This window comes from Phoenix dactylifera, chromosome 15 (assembly GCF_009389715.1).
Source record: "Phoenix dactylifera cultivar Barhee BC4 chromosome 15, palm_55x_up_171113_PBpolish2nd_filt_p, whole genome shotgun sequence".
Lineage (NCBI taxonomy): Eukaryota > Viridiplantae > Streptophyta > Magnoliopsida > Arecales > Arecaceae > Phoenix > Phoenix dactylifera.
Window position 1 is genome coordinate 9,323,099 of NC_052406.1, and position 16,642 is coordinate 9,339,740.

General features: G+C 38.3%; 2 protein-coding genes across 5 annotated transcripts; both read right to left on the minus strand.

Annotated features, from left to right (window-relative positions):
• Positions 1-5,009: 5,009 nt before the first annotated feature.
• LOC103705782 (solute carrier family 25 member 44-like) lies at positions 5,010-6,276 on the minus strand. The gene has a single exon (XM_039134357.1). It carries the CDS (start codon positions 6,255-6,257, stop codon positions 5,196-5,198), a length of 1,062 nt encoding a protein of 353 aa, XP_038990285.1. The 5' UTR covers positions 6,258-6,276; the 3' UTR covers positions 5,010-5,195.
• LOC103705781 (PHD finger protein ALFIN-LIKE 3-like) lies at positions 6,186-16,057 on the minus strand. 4 transcript variants are annotated; one of them, XM_039134359.1, is made up of 7 exons: positions 15,690-16,057; positions 15,521-15,553; positions 13,997-14,225; positions 11,368-11,491; positions 10,279-10,636; positions 10,017-10,151; positions 6,186-6,313 (listed from the first exon to the last, which is right to left on the minus strand). In XM_039134359.1, the coding sequence occupies exons 1-5, from the start codon at positions 15,787-15,789 to the stop codon at positions 10,367-10,369; spliced, it is 756 nt and encodes a 251-aa protein (XP_038990287.1). In that variant the 5' UTR covers positions 15,790-16,057; the 3' UTR covers positions 6,186-6,313; positions 10,017-10,151; positions 10,279-10,366. The 4 variants fall into 4 exon arrangements, with proteins under 4 accessions (XP_038990287.1, XP_038990286.1, XP_038990288.1 ...); XM_039134358.1 differs by lacking the exon at positions 6,186-6,313 and having other exon boundaries at positions 8,964-10,151; XM_039134360.1 differs by lacking the exon at positions 6,186-6,313 and having other exon boundaries at positions 8,965-10,151; positions 10,279-10,633.
• Between the last annotated feature and the right edge of the window lie 585 nt (positions 16,058-16,642).

Genomic DNA, 16,642 nt, shown 5'->3' on the forward strand with positions numbered 1-16,642 from the left:
AATAGAGATGTAATATTATGGAAAAAGTTTTTTCATAAAAGACATGACTACAGACATCAACAACCACTATAATTATTTCCTTCAGGTACTTTCTAAATAAGCCTTGGAAAATTTTTTGTTGGTCTCACCTCAACAGAGATTTCTGATTCACAATCTTTTGTTGTTGTGAGTGCACTATGACCTACTATCCTAAGAGCCTGGTGGCTAGATGGATGATATAAATTAACCATGGTCAGTCACAATCAAACAGTGTCTGATTGTTAAAAATGTTTCTGAATTACATCTGATTGAATCGCATTGAACCATTTAAAATTGCACCAACTCTTTTTTCTCCAAAAATTGCACAAACCTGTGCTCGTTAAGAGCTGAACAGCCAAGTTTACCACACTCCGCTGCTGAGCTAGACTGAACCAATTTCGAACGCTGCAAAACCTGCGACCGGAGGGTGTCGGCTGCCGTCGGGTGATTTAGCAATTCATACCGGAGCTAATAATCCAAACGCAGTGAGCTGATGCAGAATTATTGCATTCATTTACAGATGTTGGCTACAGTCACAATCATGCAACCACTAATAAGGATAGGCTGCACATATTCCAATTTCTTGGCTTGACTACATTTAGTTTGGGTGGATGGGGTTTGGATCCTACAAGGATTGGATTATATTGCTGTTCTACCTGGTTAAATTTGCGTCACCCTTGCATGATTTCAAGACTGAATGCAAAATATGTGATACTCTCTAGTGACTCCTCATATTACTTCAAGTTGTTGAGCAAGACGAGGTCATCACTTGGAGAATGCAGGCATTTGTGATGGATTGCCAATACCTTCAACACCAGCTGCAAAAGAGATTCAGCAATGTCATACATCTGAAGAAGCTGACGCTCGTGCAGATCTGTTTCTCAAATACAGCAGGATTGCACCATCAAGGCTGACCTAGGTGACATCTTTGCCTCCAAGTTTTTTCTTATGTCTTTGGAATAGATTAAAACTCCCGAAAGGGAAGGACCGGTTGGAATCGTTATCACAACCCAGGACACCCAAAAAGTCTAGCTAAAAGATACTATTAATTAGGTTCCTTAGCCCTGTATAAGTATTCAAGATCTACCCAGCGCATAGCCAATGTAGGGCTAAACACATGCACGGCACGAATCTTCACACGAACATTTAAAAAAAAAGAGTAAAAAATAAGGAGAATTTTTGTTCTTAAAATTTTATCCATAGAAAAGGAGTCGGTGATAGAAGTTTATGCTAACTCTTCGAAACAAATTTATACCACGCATCAAAATTAAATTTGTATTATCCCTCAACATGTGTTTTGGCCCACCTAAGTCTGTAGCTAATGAAATCTATGCTTTCCATGATAATGTCTCAAGAGGGTCAAATATAGTTATTGTTAGCCAACCAAGCTCTCTTTCACCTAATTTTCAAGAGCTTTATACCCAAGCAGTAATTAATCTCCTGGTTGGCACCTCTTCTCAAGGACACTGTGTCAGGATCAAGTCCTAAAGGAGTTTCCCACTGTCTCAAAATGGGTTATGCTAAGCATGGCTGAGTGGAGCTCGGTAGAGCGTGAATTAAACTTGGGTGTTGGCCAGGGTAGCCTGGGTTCAAGAAGGCCAGGCCACCATGCTAGATTCCAATAAAACTCCATTTGCACTCTTGGGTTCAGTCTCAGGCCTCAGAGAGTCCAAGCCAGGCCTCACAATTTCTTATAATGACAGAATTTTGTTAAAAGCTTAAAACATGCTCAACTAATCAAAAGCAGTCTTCCAATTGCAAAAATGATGCTGCCGAGAATAATTTTCAATGAAGATAGCAATGGATTCAAGCATGGCTCTGCGGCTCACACCAGTGGTTGTGCCCTTGGAAGTGTCAAGCCTGGTCCCCAGCTTATCATGCGCATGGTTCCACCACCATTAACCTTCCACTTGAAGCACTGCATTATGGCTCCAGGAGATGGCAGGATAAGCTATAGTGCTAACAAAGTGTTCATCATAATGGTGCTTCCCTCTGACATCGATCATGCTTCGCCTTCCATTAATCTTTCTGGCTGGAATTTAAGTGGCTCCACCCAGTAGCTGGGGTGCCTTCCAATGGCCCATATGCTGACAATTAATGCTTCCCTCTCACCTTCTTGTTTCTCTCTTACTTGGTGTATGAGAAACCTTGGTTGTATGAGATGACAATCACACAAGGTCCCTTGATTTCGAGTCCACTTGGTGTCAAAGGCTTTCACTCCAAACAAATTGTGCTAACATATTTCGATCCTTAAAAGTTAGAAGAACATCACGCAATTAACACATGGTGCAATTCATGCGAACTATGTTGATGAAGATGGATGGAAGGATGACATCGGATCATTCATGTAACTTGAGAGATCTAATTAAAAATATTTAAATTAGAAGATGTCGGAATGGAACTTAGGTAAAATCGAGAGAGTAAGAGTGTAGTTTAATCTAAATATAACTAATAAAAATATTAACGAGTGTTTCCCTAACTTTCTAACTGTCTCGAGGTCTATAAGCTTACATAGCAGCAGTTTAAAAAGTAACGATAAAAACATTGAACACTAATGTATAAGTTTCTTTTTGTGTTGATTTTCTTGTTACACCATGAGTCTTGCACTGCTTTACCATGACTTGTGGTCTTACAGGCAAACGTGTTAGTAATGGAGCACCAATACAAAGGCTATCAAGTATCCGTTCTGCTTCAATAATAGATCTAATCAACTTCAAAAACAGAAGTAGATTACATCTAATATTTTGTAAAATCTATCTTTAACATCTGATTAAATTAATGGCGTTAATAAAATTATTTATCTCATATGAAAAATTAAAATTACTTTTGGGTGGAGAGAAAAATGCACATATTTTCTCATATCCTTAGTTGCTCTTAAATTTTTTTGATGTGACATATGAATTTTGTTTAAGATTAATGGTTTAACTAATATTTTATTAAGTTATGAATTAAAATATTAGATAAAAATAAATTTTCAGGCGAGAAATATAGATTTTTTAAAGTGTTGAATATAAGTGTAATTTGTTTCTAAAAACAATACACACCCCTCAGTCGGATCAACTTGCGAGTATCCATGACTCGAAATCGGTTGCCTCGGTCACGGTTCAATCCAAATATCAATATTATAACTTGTCTTGCCAAAATGGTGGGGACAAACCATGGTCATTGGTCACCACTCCGCGTCCAAAACACCGGGTGGAGCCATCCGTGGGCGGCCGGCCTCCGCCTCCGGTTGGATGGACCTCGCCAGCCCACTTTATCATTGAAAGGAACAAAAAAAAGCCCAAGATTTCAAAAGGGATACCACCCGTACATCTAAGAATGATTGGTGTGACATCTTATCCTTTGATTTTATATATATATATATATATATATACACACAGAGACACAACTTATCTATTTGCTCATTAAAAAATAAAATTATCAACGAATTTTAGTTTGATGGTACAATCCATGCCTCTCAAGGTAAGACAAGAGACGTCAACTGTCCTTCCGGACCCCATTGCTTGGTACCTCAATTCCGGGGGCTCAATCCAGGAATTTGGAATTCGAGGGGTACGAGATCAGAACCCCTCCCATCTTTTTTTTTTTTTTTTTAATCTCTATAGTATTTGGTAAGCTAAAGAAGAAACTTGTTAAATATGGGTATATGTGTTCAACTCCATTTGATTTTTCGCTATTCTAAAAATCATCATATTAATGGAAAAAAAAAATCGGCTGCTGAAGAAAATTTTAGCCATTATTTGTCTTCTCGATTTTTTGCTCCTATAACTTATGCACCTTTCCAAAATATCAAAGAAGAATACACATGATGGTGGTCCGATTTTTTTTTCTTTTCCCTTTTTTAAGAAAGAGGAGCTGCAGCCAAATTGTGAATAAGAGTGATGGTGGGATTTTTTTTTTTGGCGGAATCATCATACAATATATACAATATATGCATGAATACATCCAATAAAATTATAAAATAAAAACTCACGGAGTGCCCGAGGCAACTTCCCCTTTCCGACCCATAAAAGTGATGGTGGTTCGCGAACTCCTTGGAGGCTTAGCAGTAACATTGCTGGTAAACCTATAAGCAAATTGTTTCACCTTAACTTTTTAGTTGTTGCTTTATTTTTAAAAATAAAAAATACAAAAACTAATGCCATTGTTTTTGCACCACAACTACTATATAAAAATCTCATCAACCACCACCACCACCAACATCATCATCTTTGCATCACAATTAGCGTCGTTGCCTACTAGTCTACTACCACTATTTGTCACTTTACTACAATACCATTATCATCGCCGTCCACACTACCAACACCACTATAGCTATCATTGCTTCTATTATCATTACTATCATCATTGGCACCACTGCCATATTTATATTTTAAAAAAATAATTAACTATACTATATATTTATATTTTTTAAAAAATTAAAAATATAAAATTTAAAGTTTTTGTTTTTCTATTTACAAAATAAAAAATAAAAATAATACCACGCAGCACCCAATTTTTTTTCACCCACATTTTAACAACTAACATAAATCATACTTCCTAACCAACACTTATCATCATGGCAAGCAATCCTGGTAGTTTATCCAAAAAGCCAGCAGAGACAATCCAAAAATTCAGGTCCTTTCCCCCACCGGCTTCCTCTCACCATTAAACACTCCCCCTTCTTAATTTTTGTTTGCTTTGAAGCTGCTATAACTTGAGAGGACAGAAAGGATCGCATGGAGGCTCGCAGCAAACAAAATGCAAAGCCTCGATTGTACACTTCCCAAGTCCCCAAAACCATAATATGCTACCAATTCACACTCGCCATTAACAGCATATTCAAACTTAAAAGCACCCACTTGTAGCTCAAATGGTGCCTTTTTGTTTCATCTTAAATTCTATCTATCCAAACTAACATCTTTACACTTTCTATCATTCCTATATATCCATTCTAACCAAGCAGTCACCAACACAAGAATTTCCAAATGAATTACACGCCAAAAAAATTAAGAGAAAGCATACATTGGACGAGATTTCATTGAAATATTATCTAGTGGAATCACAACCGTGATATTTTTTCCCCACCCTGAAAAAGAGAGAGAGAGAGAGAGAGAGAGAGAGAGAGAGAAAAAAAAAACCAATATAAGTTAAAAATCTCTCTTTCTTTTTTTCCCCCTACGTTTCCATACCTCTCAAATGGATCCTTCCTTGGCTGAGAGCCGCTTCAGGAACTCGTACGTGGTGATCATGGTGGTCGCCGACACCGACATCGACGCCCATCTCGGCCCCAGCCCTCTGTAGCACGCCCCCCACCCCCCTTCCCTCAGTAACCTCTTCACCGTGGCTCCTACCGTCGCCCTCCCCCCATCCCCGCCGTCCATCACCTGCAACCTCGTCTTTATCGTGTCCAGCGGCATCGTCACCACCGCCGCCGCTCCCCCCGCTGCCGCTGCACTCACCCCCTGCACCGCCACCACCGTCCCGTAGTCCGGCCTCAACCCTCTTCCGCCGCCGCCCCCCGCCGCGGAGAGGCGGCTGAGCCCGCCCCAGATAAGCCGTTGGGAGACGGAGTAGGACGCCCACCAGACGGCATTGGAAGGGGCATAGGTGAGGATCGACATGCCGAAGCCCCGGTAGAGGCCGCGGAGGCCGTCCGATCGGAGGATCTTCCTGAAGGCGTCCACGCCGCCGAGGTACCTCGCGACGGCGCCGCTGTCCTGGACCATGAGGCGCTGGCTGACGACGTCGATCGGGGTCCAGACCACCTGGGCTGCCACCGCCGCGCTGAGCCCTGCGGCCGCCGAGGCGGCCGCCGACGCCGCCGGCTCGGGGACCCCGAACTGGACCGTGGCGGTGCCGATGGCACTCTTGGTCACCTCCAGCGCGGTCATGTATAGCGCCCGGGCGGGGATGGTCCCGGTCAGCGACGTCGCGAACCCCTTGTAGAATCCCTGGAGCCCCTCGTGCCGGAGGATTGCAGCCGCCGCCCGGAGACACGGCGGCGGCGGGTGCGTCACCTGGAGCCTGGTCTTCAGCACCACTACCGGGTACAGGGCTGCCGACACGCCGGAGAACAACGCCGCCCCGAGGACGAAAAACCTCGACTTGTCCAGCATCTTCCAGTCCACCTCCGCCGGGACGCGGAGCTCCGCCGCCGCCGTCCGGCTATCCTCCGCCCCCGTCGCCGTCCTAAGGATCATATCTCCGTGTTTTCTCCTACCTATTATATTAAATTCAACTTCTCCTCCATCCATCTGTACAACCACCAACCAAACCCTGATCCTAATTCTCTTCCTATAAGCACTATCCTCTGTGAAAGAAAAAAAAAAACATCAGTCATTTTTTTTTCTTTTCAATCTTATTCATGTACAAGATGGATATCCATAGACAAACTAAATATTTTCAAAAAAAATATTTTCTAGAAAAAGAAGAAATATAGGCCAATCTTGAATACAAAGAAAGAATATATATAATGCTGAAATGGTGATGTTATCGAGAGTGATTATACGTAATATATAAACTACCCTACCTTCAAAGGAATCCCTCTTTTTCTCAATATCGCCTTCGAACGGGGCAATTCAGAGCCGGACGAGAAGCGAGTGCAACGTCTCCAGTGGGAGAGTGGAGAAGCAGCGTTCGGAGTTTGGGAGAAAAGAAGAGGGGACGAAGAAATGGGAGAGTGGAGAAGAAAGAAGGGAACAGCTTCGCGGGTATGGCGCGGAGGAGGAGATATCTTTATGGATCCTGGGGGCCTTTTTGCATATTTATAGACTCCTTCTACCGGCGAGCGAGGAGGTCCGAATGACACGTGTCCAAAGGCCGTTCCCAGGCAGGCACGCAGCGCGACGTGGAGCCCTGTCCCCTTATGGACCAGGTCCAGTGGCCCAAACCAAATCGAGGAGCATATGTATCAGGGGAAACGTGGCGAGCGACTATTGGACTGGTTCACTGAACCTAGCCCATCTAATAATTAGATGTTCTGTTGTCGATGTATCCGTACCCTCGTTTACGGGCATCTCCAGTTTTTTTTTTTTTTTTTCTTTTTGGCTAAAGCCAGGTTCGTTCTTTAAATCCCACAAACATCCATTGGCAAGCACCCAGAAATCAAACATCCATTATGATTTCCTAACGACCGTTATGTTTACAAGAACGGGAAAAGCATAACGGCCGTTATTTTCATTATGCTGCTAAGTAGGATAGGTGTGCTGCTTCACGATACGGTGGGCCGGCGGCGCCCGCATAAAGGGAGGGGTTGGGATTAACGGTGGGCTGGAGCTCATCACAGGCGGTGGATAGGATGAAGAATAGCCGTCGGATTGGCGGTCGTTTGATAACAGCCCATGGATTGAGGCTTCTCGTGGATAATCAATGGGTAGAGCGTGAGGTAGGCAGTGGGTGCCATCCTGGCTCCCAGAATTTGCGAGATCCAGAGGTTGTTTTGGGAAAAGGACAAACGATGGAGGGTGAGGAAAGAAAGATAAGGCCTTTATGTTAATGACGATAAGTAGGACATCTCCAGTTCCTGAAATCAAAGTTCACATCGATGCTCTTACAATCATATTTGAAGCTGTTATCTATTAGTGAAAAACTAGTTGTTTTGGTTAACCAAAAAAAAAAACTAGTTGTTTTAGGAAACCACGAAAAACTCAATTGTATTTAAAACATCTCTAATAAGTAATAACTTTAGGTATATTAATTAATTATAATAAATGCGTAGTACTTTATTGATCAATACCACAGTGGTCAAACATAGAAAGAAAACTAGTCCTTTCTATCTTTTGTTTGCTGGATTGCAATCATTAAGGACTATTTGGTAGGGGATAGTCTGGCATCAAAAAATTCAATAGCAGATTACCATATTTGGTATCAAAAATGAATAAGAGAGATGGTAAAATAAATAATAAATTCTATGTCTATTTCTTTAAGGGTTTGTTTGGTTAGGTGTATCATATCATAGAATAATCTGATGATTTCTGTAAATTATTTATCTGCAAAAATGATTGCGGGAGAAAATAAATTTTACCATATTTGCTTGGTAGACAAATTACTCCAAAAAATAACATCGAAAAAAAAATTAAGATAATCCTATATAAAAATATTGCCAAATTTTCAATAATACCTTTGAATAAACAATTCAAGTAATAACTTTTGTTTCTTAGTCCATTTGTTGGCTATTTATAGCCCATTTACATAAACGTTGTCAATATTAACTATTCAAATATTAAAATATATTTACATGAGTTAATAAAAAAAATTATAATTCATTATACATATATTAGAAATTATTATTATAAATAAACTTTAGTATGTTTTAGTGTATAAATAAATAAATTATTATTAATAAATCCTATACTAGATTTATTGATAATTAATAAATATTTGTTTATTATTTATTAATAATTAATATTTATTAATAAGTATAATGGGTGGCATTTTATTTTTCCACGCTAGGTTACTAAGTAGAGGTAATCTACAATTATCATTTTTTGATGAAAATACCCTCAATCAAAGTATATTAATATGCTATAACTAATATTAATTATATTTATAATATATTATATTAATATATTATAAATATATTAATATATATTTATAAATATTAATTATTAATAAATAATTGACAAAAAATATTAATTATCAATATATATAACATAGAGTTTATTAATAGTTAATATATTTATTTATATACCCAAACATACTAAGATTTATTTATAATAAAAAATATATTTCAATATTCGAAATAGCTACAATTGACAATAATTATATAAGCGGGGCATAAATGACCAACAAATTAACTAAAAAAATTATTATTATTTGAATTGTTGAGAATTCTGCAATATTCTCATATAAAATTACCTCCAATCAAACATAGTAAACTTTTTTCGATACTGTTTTCAAAAATAATTGTTTTCAAAAATAATTGTTCATCAACCAAATATGGCAAAATTTATGTTCCTATCTAATTATTTTTTAGATAAATAATTTTTAAAAATTATCATATTATAGCTTGTAATCTAAGCTACCCGAACTACATGAACTTAGATTGATCCATAGGACCGGAATCATCTCTGAAATTCTCCTATTTATTGAGTCAATGACATGCATTGAATGATCCTAGTATGCTTAAATATTATGATGGCACTTATTGATAATCTTGTGTGATCAAAGCCATAAAATTATTTATATGGAATCCGACACCTAAATCCTAAATAGTAGGACCAATTCAGCAACAAAGAAACTTGCCTCTTCAATCTTTATTTATCAAGGCCACGTCATGAAGCAATGACAAAAACCATATAGAAAATTACTATACGGCCCTCAGATCCCAAGACAATTGAACCTGAAACCGTTCAGCGCACAAAACTATAAACATCGGAAGAATGTTACGGAAGAATCAACAAAAGCCAACACCATTCACTAAACCACGGGAGAACAATAATGCCTACAAAAAAGCATCTAAGCATGACTACAAGATAGATAAAATTCTACATCCAGTTGGAAGATCGTACAGCATTAAACAGGAGGATCCTTGCATGAGTTTTTTTTAATTGAAAGGACACTGGAAAAGTCCACCAAGAATTTATTAAAGCAACTAAAACCGCATTTAGAAAAAATCAAAATTAAAATCAGAATCGGAATGGTTTGGAATGAAAATTAGAATGACCATATCTCTTATTATGTTTGGTTCGTGACTGAAATCGAAATGAAATTTGAATACTATAGAATAGTAGGGATTAGGTTTGAAATGATTGGGGCATTCTCGTCCTAAGGAATGGGGATGGGACTCCTCGAGACCAAACAGACTGGAATAGAAGTCATTTACCCAACCAAAATATACCCCAAAAGACAAAGCTTACATGATATTTACAAAGAATAGATGAGGAGGAGAGAAAAACAGTACAACAAAGATAATGGAAACCGGATTAACAGAACTACACCCATAGAGGGAAATGTAATCTGACAGAATTGAGATCCAAAGAGATATTCAGAGAGAGAGAGAGGAATGTCCGCACCAGGAGGAACAACATGGAGAAAGCCAGCCAGAGTTTATCCTTGTAGCCACAGAAACAGAGCAGAAGAAGAGTCACAGAATTGCTCACAGCCGCCGCGAAGAGAACTGGAGTTTCTTTATCCAAGTAGCCAGAGATCTGTGCAAAGAGGAGCAAAATTTTTTAACATAGAGTAGTAATGTACCAAGTACTCCTTACGACAGTGACCTGCAAATCTGGATGCACAAGAACATGCCAGAGTTTAGAGTATCATAAGGATTCTTACATGAGTTAACAGGACGAACCACCTTTTCCTATGAATTGGGCAGAAAATTTGCCACCAAAATGCAACGAAGAGAATCTTGCACCAAAACTCAGGAGGAGTGAGCTCTCTTGTTGCCGCATGATGGGCACTTGTACTGCTTGATGTGCTCAACTCTAACTGGGGTGAACTTAAAACACTTGCCATGAAACCACTTCTCACATATGTCACAGCAGATCCACAAATCATCTGATGCATAGTTGTCCCCACACGCAGAACAAACAATCTCCACATGCTCTTCTTCATCTTCCCCATCCAGACCTTCATCTTCTTCCTTAAGCTGCCCCTTTGCATACTTGGCCTGGGGCTCTGATGCACGCTGCTTTATTTTCAGACAACATAAAGGGCAGAGGTGATCAAAAAGACAAAAGTGGTAGATAATCATTTGACTGCAAGCGAACATGGATAAATCTAAATGAATGATATGTTGGATGAAAGCAGCAAATTTCCATCCTTCATGGAGATAATGGGCCTACAAGTGGATTGGCACCCCATCAAGATGACAACAAGGCCATAATTCTCATATGATATTCAGAAAACAAATGGCATATGCATGCTGCAAGCCTTCACTCAAAAAAAGGGAGACAGAGAAAAAGAGGATAATCAAAAATACCAATCCCATGTAATTACATTAATCAGCCCGGATGATAACATGCAAATGTAAAAGATGTTTTACATGCCCATTAATTCTACATGGAGAAAACTGTGATTTACTCCCCACCCTCCCACAAATTATCATGAGCAAGGACAGTCATGCAAATATAAATACATGATAAAAAAAAATCAATCAATGTTTTCCCCTCGTTAAAAGTCTGCATAGACTCAACTTCTAATATGCATAGAAGATCTTGTATAAACTGACCAATCATGAATCTTATGACAGCAGGTATGCCATTTTAGGGTAAAAGAAAATTATGTCATTCTAATACCATATAACCAGTTAAATCTTTGCTCTGGAGAATTTGATCTGTCCATATTTAAGGAGAGTGATGATAACCATGCAACACCTGTTGCAAGTTCAGTCGAACCATCAAGGATCAGAAGGTTCTTTACCAGTTTAGAGTTTGACTTGGATTTGTTACTGCTGTGATTGGTACCCGTTGTTTCCACTATGTTCTTTACATTCACAACTTCATATATGGTAGGCAGTCTGTTAATCAAGCCATAGAGGTGCTTCCTGCATCAGAAATACCAACTAAAATTTACTGGACTGCCATTAATTAAACATTGGAATCTGTCATCACTTAATTTCAACAGAAAAATGGGACAAGATAATAAAACTCTGGAGGAATTGAAATAAAAAGGAAACCAAAAGATGGAAAAAACAACTATAACTCTCAAAACATGCATACCTACATGCAGAAATTAGTCCATTTAGAAATAACAATTCGAGCTATGAAAGTCTGATACAAAATGTCAGATACATTAAATTTCACGACATTAGGTTCCAAAAGAATTTACTTAATGCTGTCATTTTTTCATATAACTACATTGTACTTCTGTCCTTTGATAACTTGTCAACAGGTCCAACTTAGTCAATGGATGGCAAGCTATTCCGGGTTTCTGACCAAATTAGTCCTATGCAACAATAGTAAAGCAAGGATATTCAACCAACTTCCATAATTAGTTCCAAGGAGAGCATTTGATCCCATATATATGCAATCATCAAATCATATCAACAATCAAGTTCGATACTTCACCAAAGCCTTACTCATGCTACAAACTTCCATTGGACTTTTATTCTTCCCCTCAACATTGCTGACTCTTCAAGAAAATACCAACATCCATGCCTTTATTGGACTTTCACCGCTCTCCTAAGCACATGCACGTACCATTTCAGTCAGTGATATGTTCAGCATTTTGGAGCAATGCCTAAGCTTCATATAACCTACACAATTCAATCATAACTCCTCCTCTTACTACCACACATATGATACATTAATTTCAGTATTCTCATAGCTGCAAACTCGTCAGAACTCTTTGGTATTTTACCTCTTCATGTATACTGATCCCGTGGTGCAATATTCAAATCAAAAGAGAAACCTGCTCGGACCCTTTTTTTATGTCTAACCATTATCATTATCCAACCATACCTGCCTTAGTCATGTTAACCTTCCTGAGCCTCTGAGCATGAGCCATCGCAGAACACTGAGCCAAAATCAATAAAACTGCCTCCTCAATATCCATAGGAACTATCAGATATCCACACCTGTGTTCTAGGAAAATAAGACATCTAGTCCTGTATACCAGAAATAAGAACCTATCAATACAACTGAGTCATGTATATGCATCTATCTCTATTCTATGAAAATCAGACATCTAGCCCTGTATACCAGAAATAAGAACTATAACAAAGTATTATAATAGATTACCAGTACCAAAAAATGGAGGACTGCAAAGCATAAAACATAAAGAAGATGAAGTGTGGCTCACTACTGATAAATGAACCAGACCTATGAAACAAATAAAATAAATTAAAACATATATTACATCCATATCACCAACATGTGTAAATGCAGTGTATTTAAAAAAAGCTGCTGGCAAGTATTTTGCAGCAATAACTTGAAGGTAAGAAATGATAAAAAAAATTCATAAAACATTTTATTATTAAATTGAACTGTGCTAAGCAAATATTTTTCTTTAAGACCTACATTTTCTGACTTTCTAGCATGTTTAATCTTAAAAAAAAGAAACATAACAAATTACTTCATTAGCTTCAAGCCAGGACTTTAACAAAACAACATATATCTTTTCATATTTTGATCCAACTAAATCCGCAAAAGTGAGTTAAAAAAAAGCTCTAGCATTGCTACAGAGTTAACCATGCTTTGTATATGTAATGAACTAATGTATGACCACAACTGTAACCCCTCTCCCTTCTCCCTTCAAGGCAGAAATCTCTATATGCCAAAATATCTCAGAACAATCTTGAATATAAAAGTATATTAATTATTAAAAGAGTGAACTTTGTGCCTGGGAGGCATGGGGGTTCAGTATTTACTAAAAGTAGAGGGCATTCATAACACTCAGGGTCAGGCAGCTGAGACATTTTCCTATCGTAATAGGAGGATCGGACAAGCATCAACTCTAATCTAAGAGTGAATTAAGCAACCAAATAGCTTCAAAAGTTTCTTTTTTTTATATTTGTTTCTTTTTCATGGTTTCACTCCTTGTTAGTAGTCTACTTGCAGAGCCTCCTCAACAGATGCCCTGGAAAACTTCCATTCTATCTAACTTGACACCTTGTACAGAATCATGCCATTATACAAGCCATGTTGACATTATTACAGCCCAGAGATCATGTATGCAGCATAATTACGGCAAAAGTCAACACCAATATTAAAGAAACTGAAATCTGATGTGCAATTTGCAAGCTGTTGTGATGGGATGCAAAAGCCACACACATGGGACATTAAAAAATAAAAGCAGAAAGATAATGATGCTGTCAAACCTAAGCAAAAAAAGGACACAAGTTTCAATAAGCTACAAAATGTAGGCAATACACACATGAAATTATTTAACTTTTATGCATCAAAAAACTAGGGGTGCTTAAAAGGAAAATCAAGGCAAAAGAACGAATATAAATATCTAATGGACAAATAAAAATGGGAAGAAGTGATATTTAAATAAATAAGAAGTCATTACTATAAGTCTCTCTGGGAAGCTTGATTTTATTAATCACCTGTCATCTTGATAAAATCCAAATCTAGCACCAAAATAAAATGCAACAGAAAGTAACCATGCATCACTGTGTGCAGCGACTAGAGAGAGCCAGTCTATCTCTTGCATTCCATCTCTCGCAAAGTTAATGCCCAACGCAGGCTCTGGGATCACTGGAGGCATCTCTTCTGAAGGGATTTTAACTTCCCACTGTTCATCAGGATATCCATAAAGGCATAAATTCTCCTTTTCTGCAACAAGAATCATTCAGATGGAACCATAAAATCCTATCTGATTGACAATCTGCTTAGCCAACAAATAAACTCAGTAAGTCATTCAGGCATGTGATAGAATTTGTTTCATTATATATGAAACTACTTGACACAACATCAGGGTTCAGGATTGTAAGTTAAATGGCACAGGTCAAGAGTAATTTCAGCATATGTATATATTAGTAAAGCAAGAAAAAATAGAAGAGGGCGAGCCACTTTATTCACATTGCAGCAACTATTATTTACAATATGATTTACAATATTTACATAATTGCAAAGATATGTTAAAAAAATAGTTAAAAAAAAAATCAGTAACTCCATAAAGACTGATTTGGCTTTATCAATGATCTTAGCGTCTTCCATTCTTAAGGTGCTGACCATTTTAGATGATAGGGCGCCTCAGCTTATCATTCGAACATTATATTAAAACAAGGCCATATAACACCAAAGCGAAGCCAGATAAAGGGGACGTTGTAAATGATATGTACCACTTTCTAATGTTTGACATTATAACCGTGTATGGCGAAATACAAGAAATGAGCATCATATAAGAATGAAACAAACAATAAGTGCATACAGAAAGGAAAAAAAAATCACACACAACATTGCTTATCCATATCCAATCAGTTGGCTTCGACTAAAATGGAGCAAGTTGACATCACATAAAGAAAAACAACTGACGAAGCTGTTTCATTGCATTCAAAAACCTCATATTGGAATATTCTTAAAACTCCAAAACAAAACAATGCAAACTCATAAATACCGCAACCCAAAGAAACCCCTCATTAGAACTGCTTGTCTTAAGCAGTATCGAGAGACTAAAATAATCGCAATTATCAAGCTTACTGTAATTTTCGAGTAAAAACATTACTAGAAATTAAATCAACACGGCAAGCTACAGTACAGGTTCGTACGAAGGGACAAATTAAGGACCCTGCCAAATTAAAACATATACGCACAGAAACGTGAGGATCGGGGTTGCATCTTTTGCGCGAAAGAAGGATTCACCTTCCTTCGCGCGAATCCACCGTTGGATCATCCATCGCACAGCTCTCAAAGCGCCCCGAACTCATCATTCATCCGCCTGCACAGATCGCAAAGCGACCGGTGGGTGATCCAACGGTGGTTTCGCGCGAGGGAAGGTGAACTCTTCTTTCGCGCGAAAGATGGCCCCCGACCCTCTCCGAGAACCCACACATGCAAGGACAACGAACGACAGGAAAACGGCACAAGAAAATGGCAGAAAAGGGCATAAAAAAATGCGAATTCCTCACCAGGTTCACAGTGCTGGTGGAAATCCTCCACATCTGCATCACCCGAGACCAAAAAGGCCATTAAATCGTCCAAGAAATCAACATAAACGAACCGAAATAGCATCCCTTTTTTTTAAAAAAAAAGGAAATGCCTCGAGAAAGGGGGAAACGGAAGATTAATTGAGCTCACCGGTGGTAAGGGCTTTGACGATCCCGGCCCTCCGGCCCTTGAAGTCCCGGAAAACCTCCTCCACCATCCTCAGGCCGCATGGCACCGATTCCCAGTCCATACCCCAGCTCCAAGGACAATAACAACAACCGAGCAATCGAGAGAGAGGGAATTTAGAGGGAAATTATCGGAATTCAAAGAAAGAAAAATGGGCGCCCGGGGGTGGGGAGCGCAGAGAGAGTTTGTTTTATAAGGGAGGGAAAGAAGGGAGGTAAAAGCAGTCATTTATTTTCACCTCCGAGAGGAAGAGAAGAAGAAATGGAGGGGGTTGAAATGAGGGAATAAAGTGGCTTGGAGAAATGGGAGGGACGAGTCCGATGCGGCCATGCGGGTGGGGTGAGAGGGGGTTGAAGTCAGAATCTCTGCTCTCGTACCATATTAAAACCACTAATTACCCTAAAAATTTGGCGTAGATTTATTTATATAATTTTATATTTTCTTACACATGTCTATTGATAAATATATTTTTATTTTTGAAGATATTTTATTATACTTTTGTCTTTAAAGTGAAATGAAAGAAAATTTGTTTTTATTTAAGATAAAAAATTAAAGATAGATGACGGAGATATGCTGATGGAGAGACGATTGAAAAGTTGGGTTTATATTAGAATTGGCAGTGAAGATAAATTTTAATAAAAAAATATGAGAGAAAGAAAATAAGAATTTTGTAAATACTTCGATTTTTTAATATATTTTTAGAGCCAAAGGATCCCATCTTGAAAGCTAATCACGTTAACTTTGCAATTGAGTTTACTACCAAGTTTGCTAGAACCTATTTTAGTGAAGTCCTGTGGATTAACTAATCTTGTTTGTCTTTTCTATGACTTATTCATGGAAATCTTGCAAGAGAAATTAAGCTACTTTATTTTTACAAAAAATAGACCACCATATACTTCACAGCCATTATGCCCATG

Excerpts from the sequence above, each read along its gene's own strand:
- LOC103705782 (XM_039134357.1), bottom strand. The coding sequence starts at position 6,257 with ATGGATGGAGGAGAAGTTGAATTTAATATAATAGGTAGGAGAAAACAC.
- LOC103705781 (XM_039134359.1), bottom strand. The coding sequence starts at position 15,789 with ATGGACTGGGAATCGGTGCCATGCGGCCTGAGGATGGTGGAGGAGGTT. Across the intron at positions 14,226-15,520 it reads CCACCAGCACTGTGAACCTG|AAAAGGAGAATTTATGCCTT; the intron begins GTGAGGAATTCG and ends TTCTTGTTGCAG. Across the intron at positions 10,637-11,367 it reads CCAAGTCAAACTCTAAACTG|CAGCGTGCATCAGAGCCCCA; the intron begins GTAAAGAACCTT and ends CTGAAAATAAAG.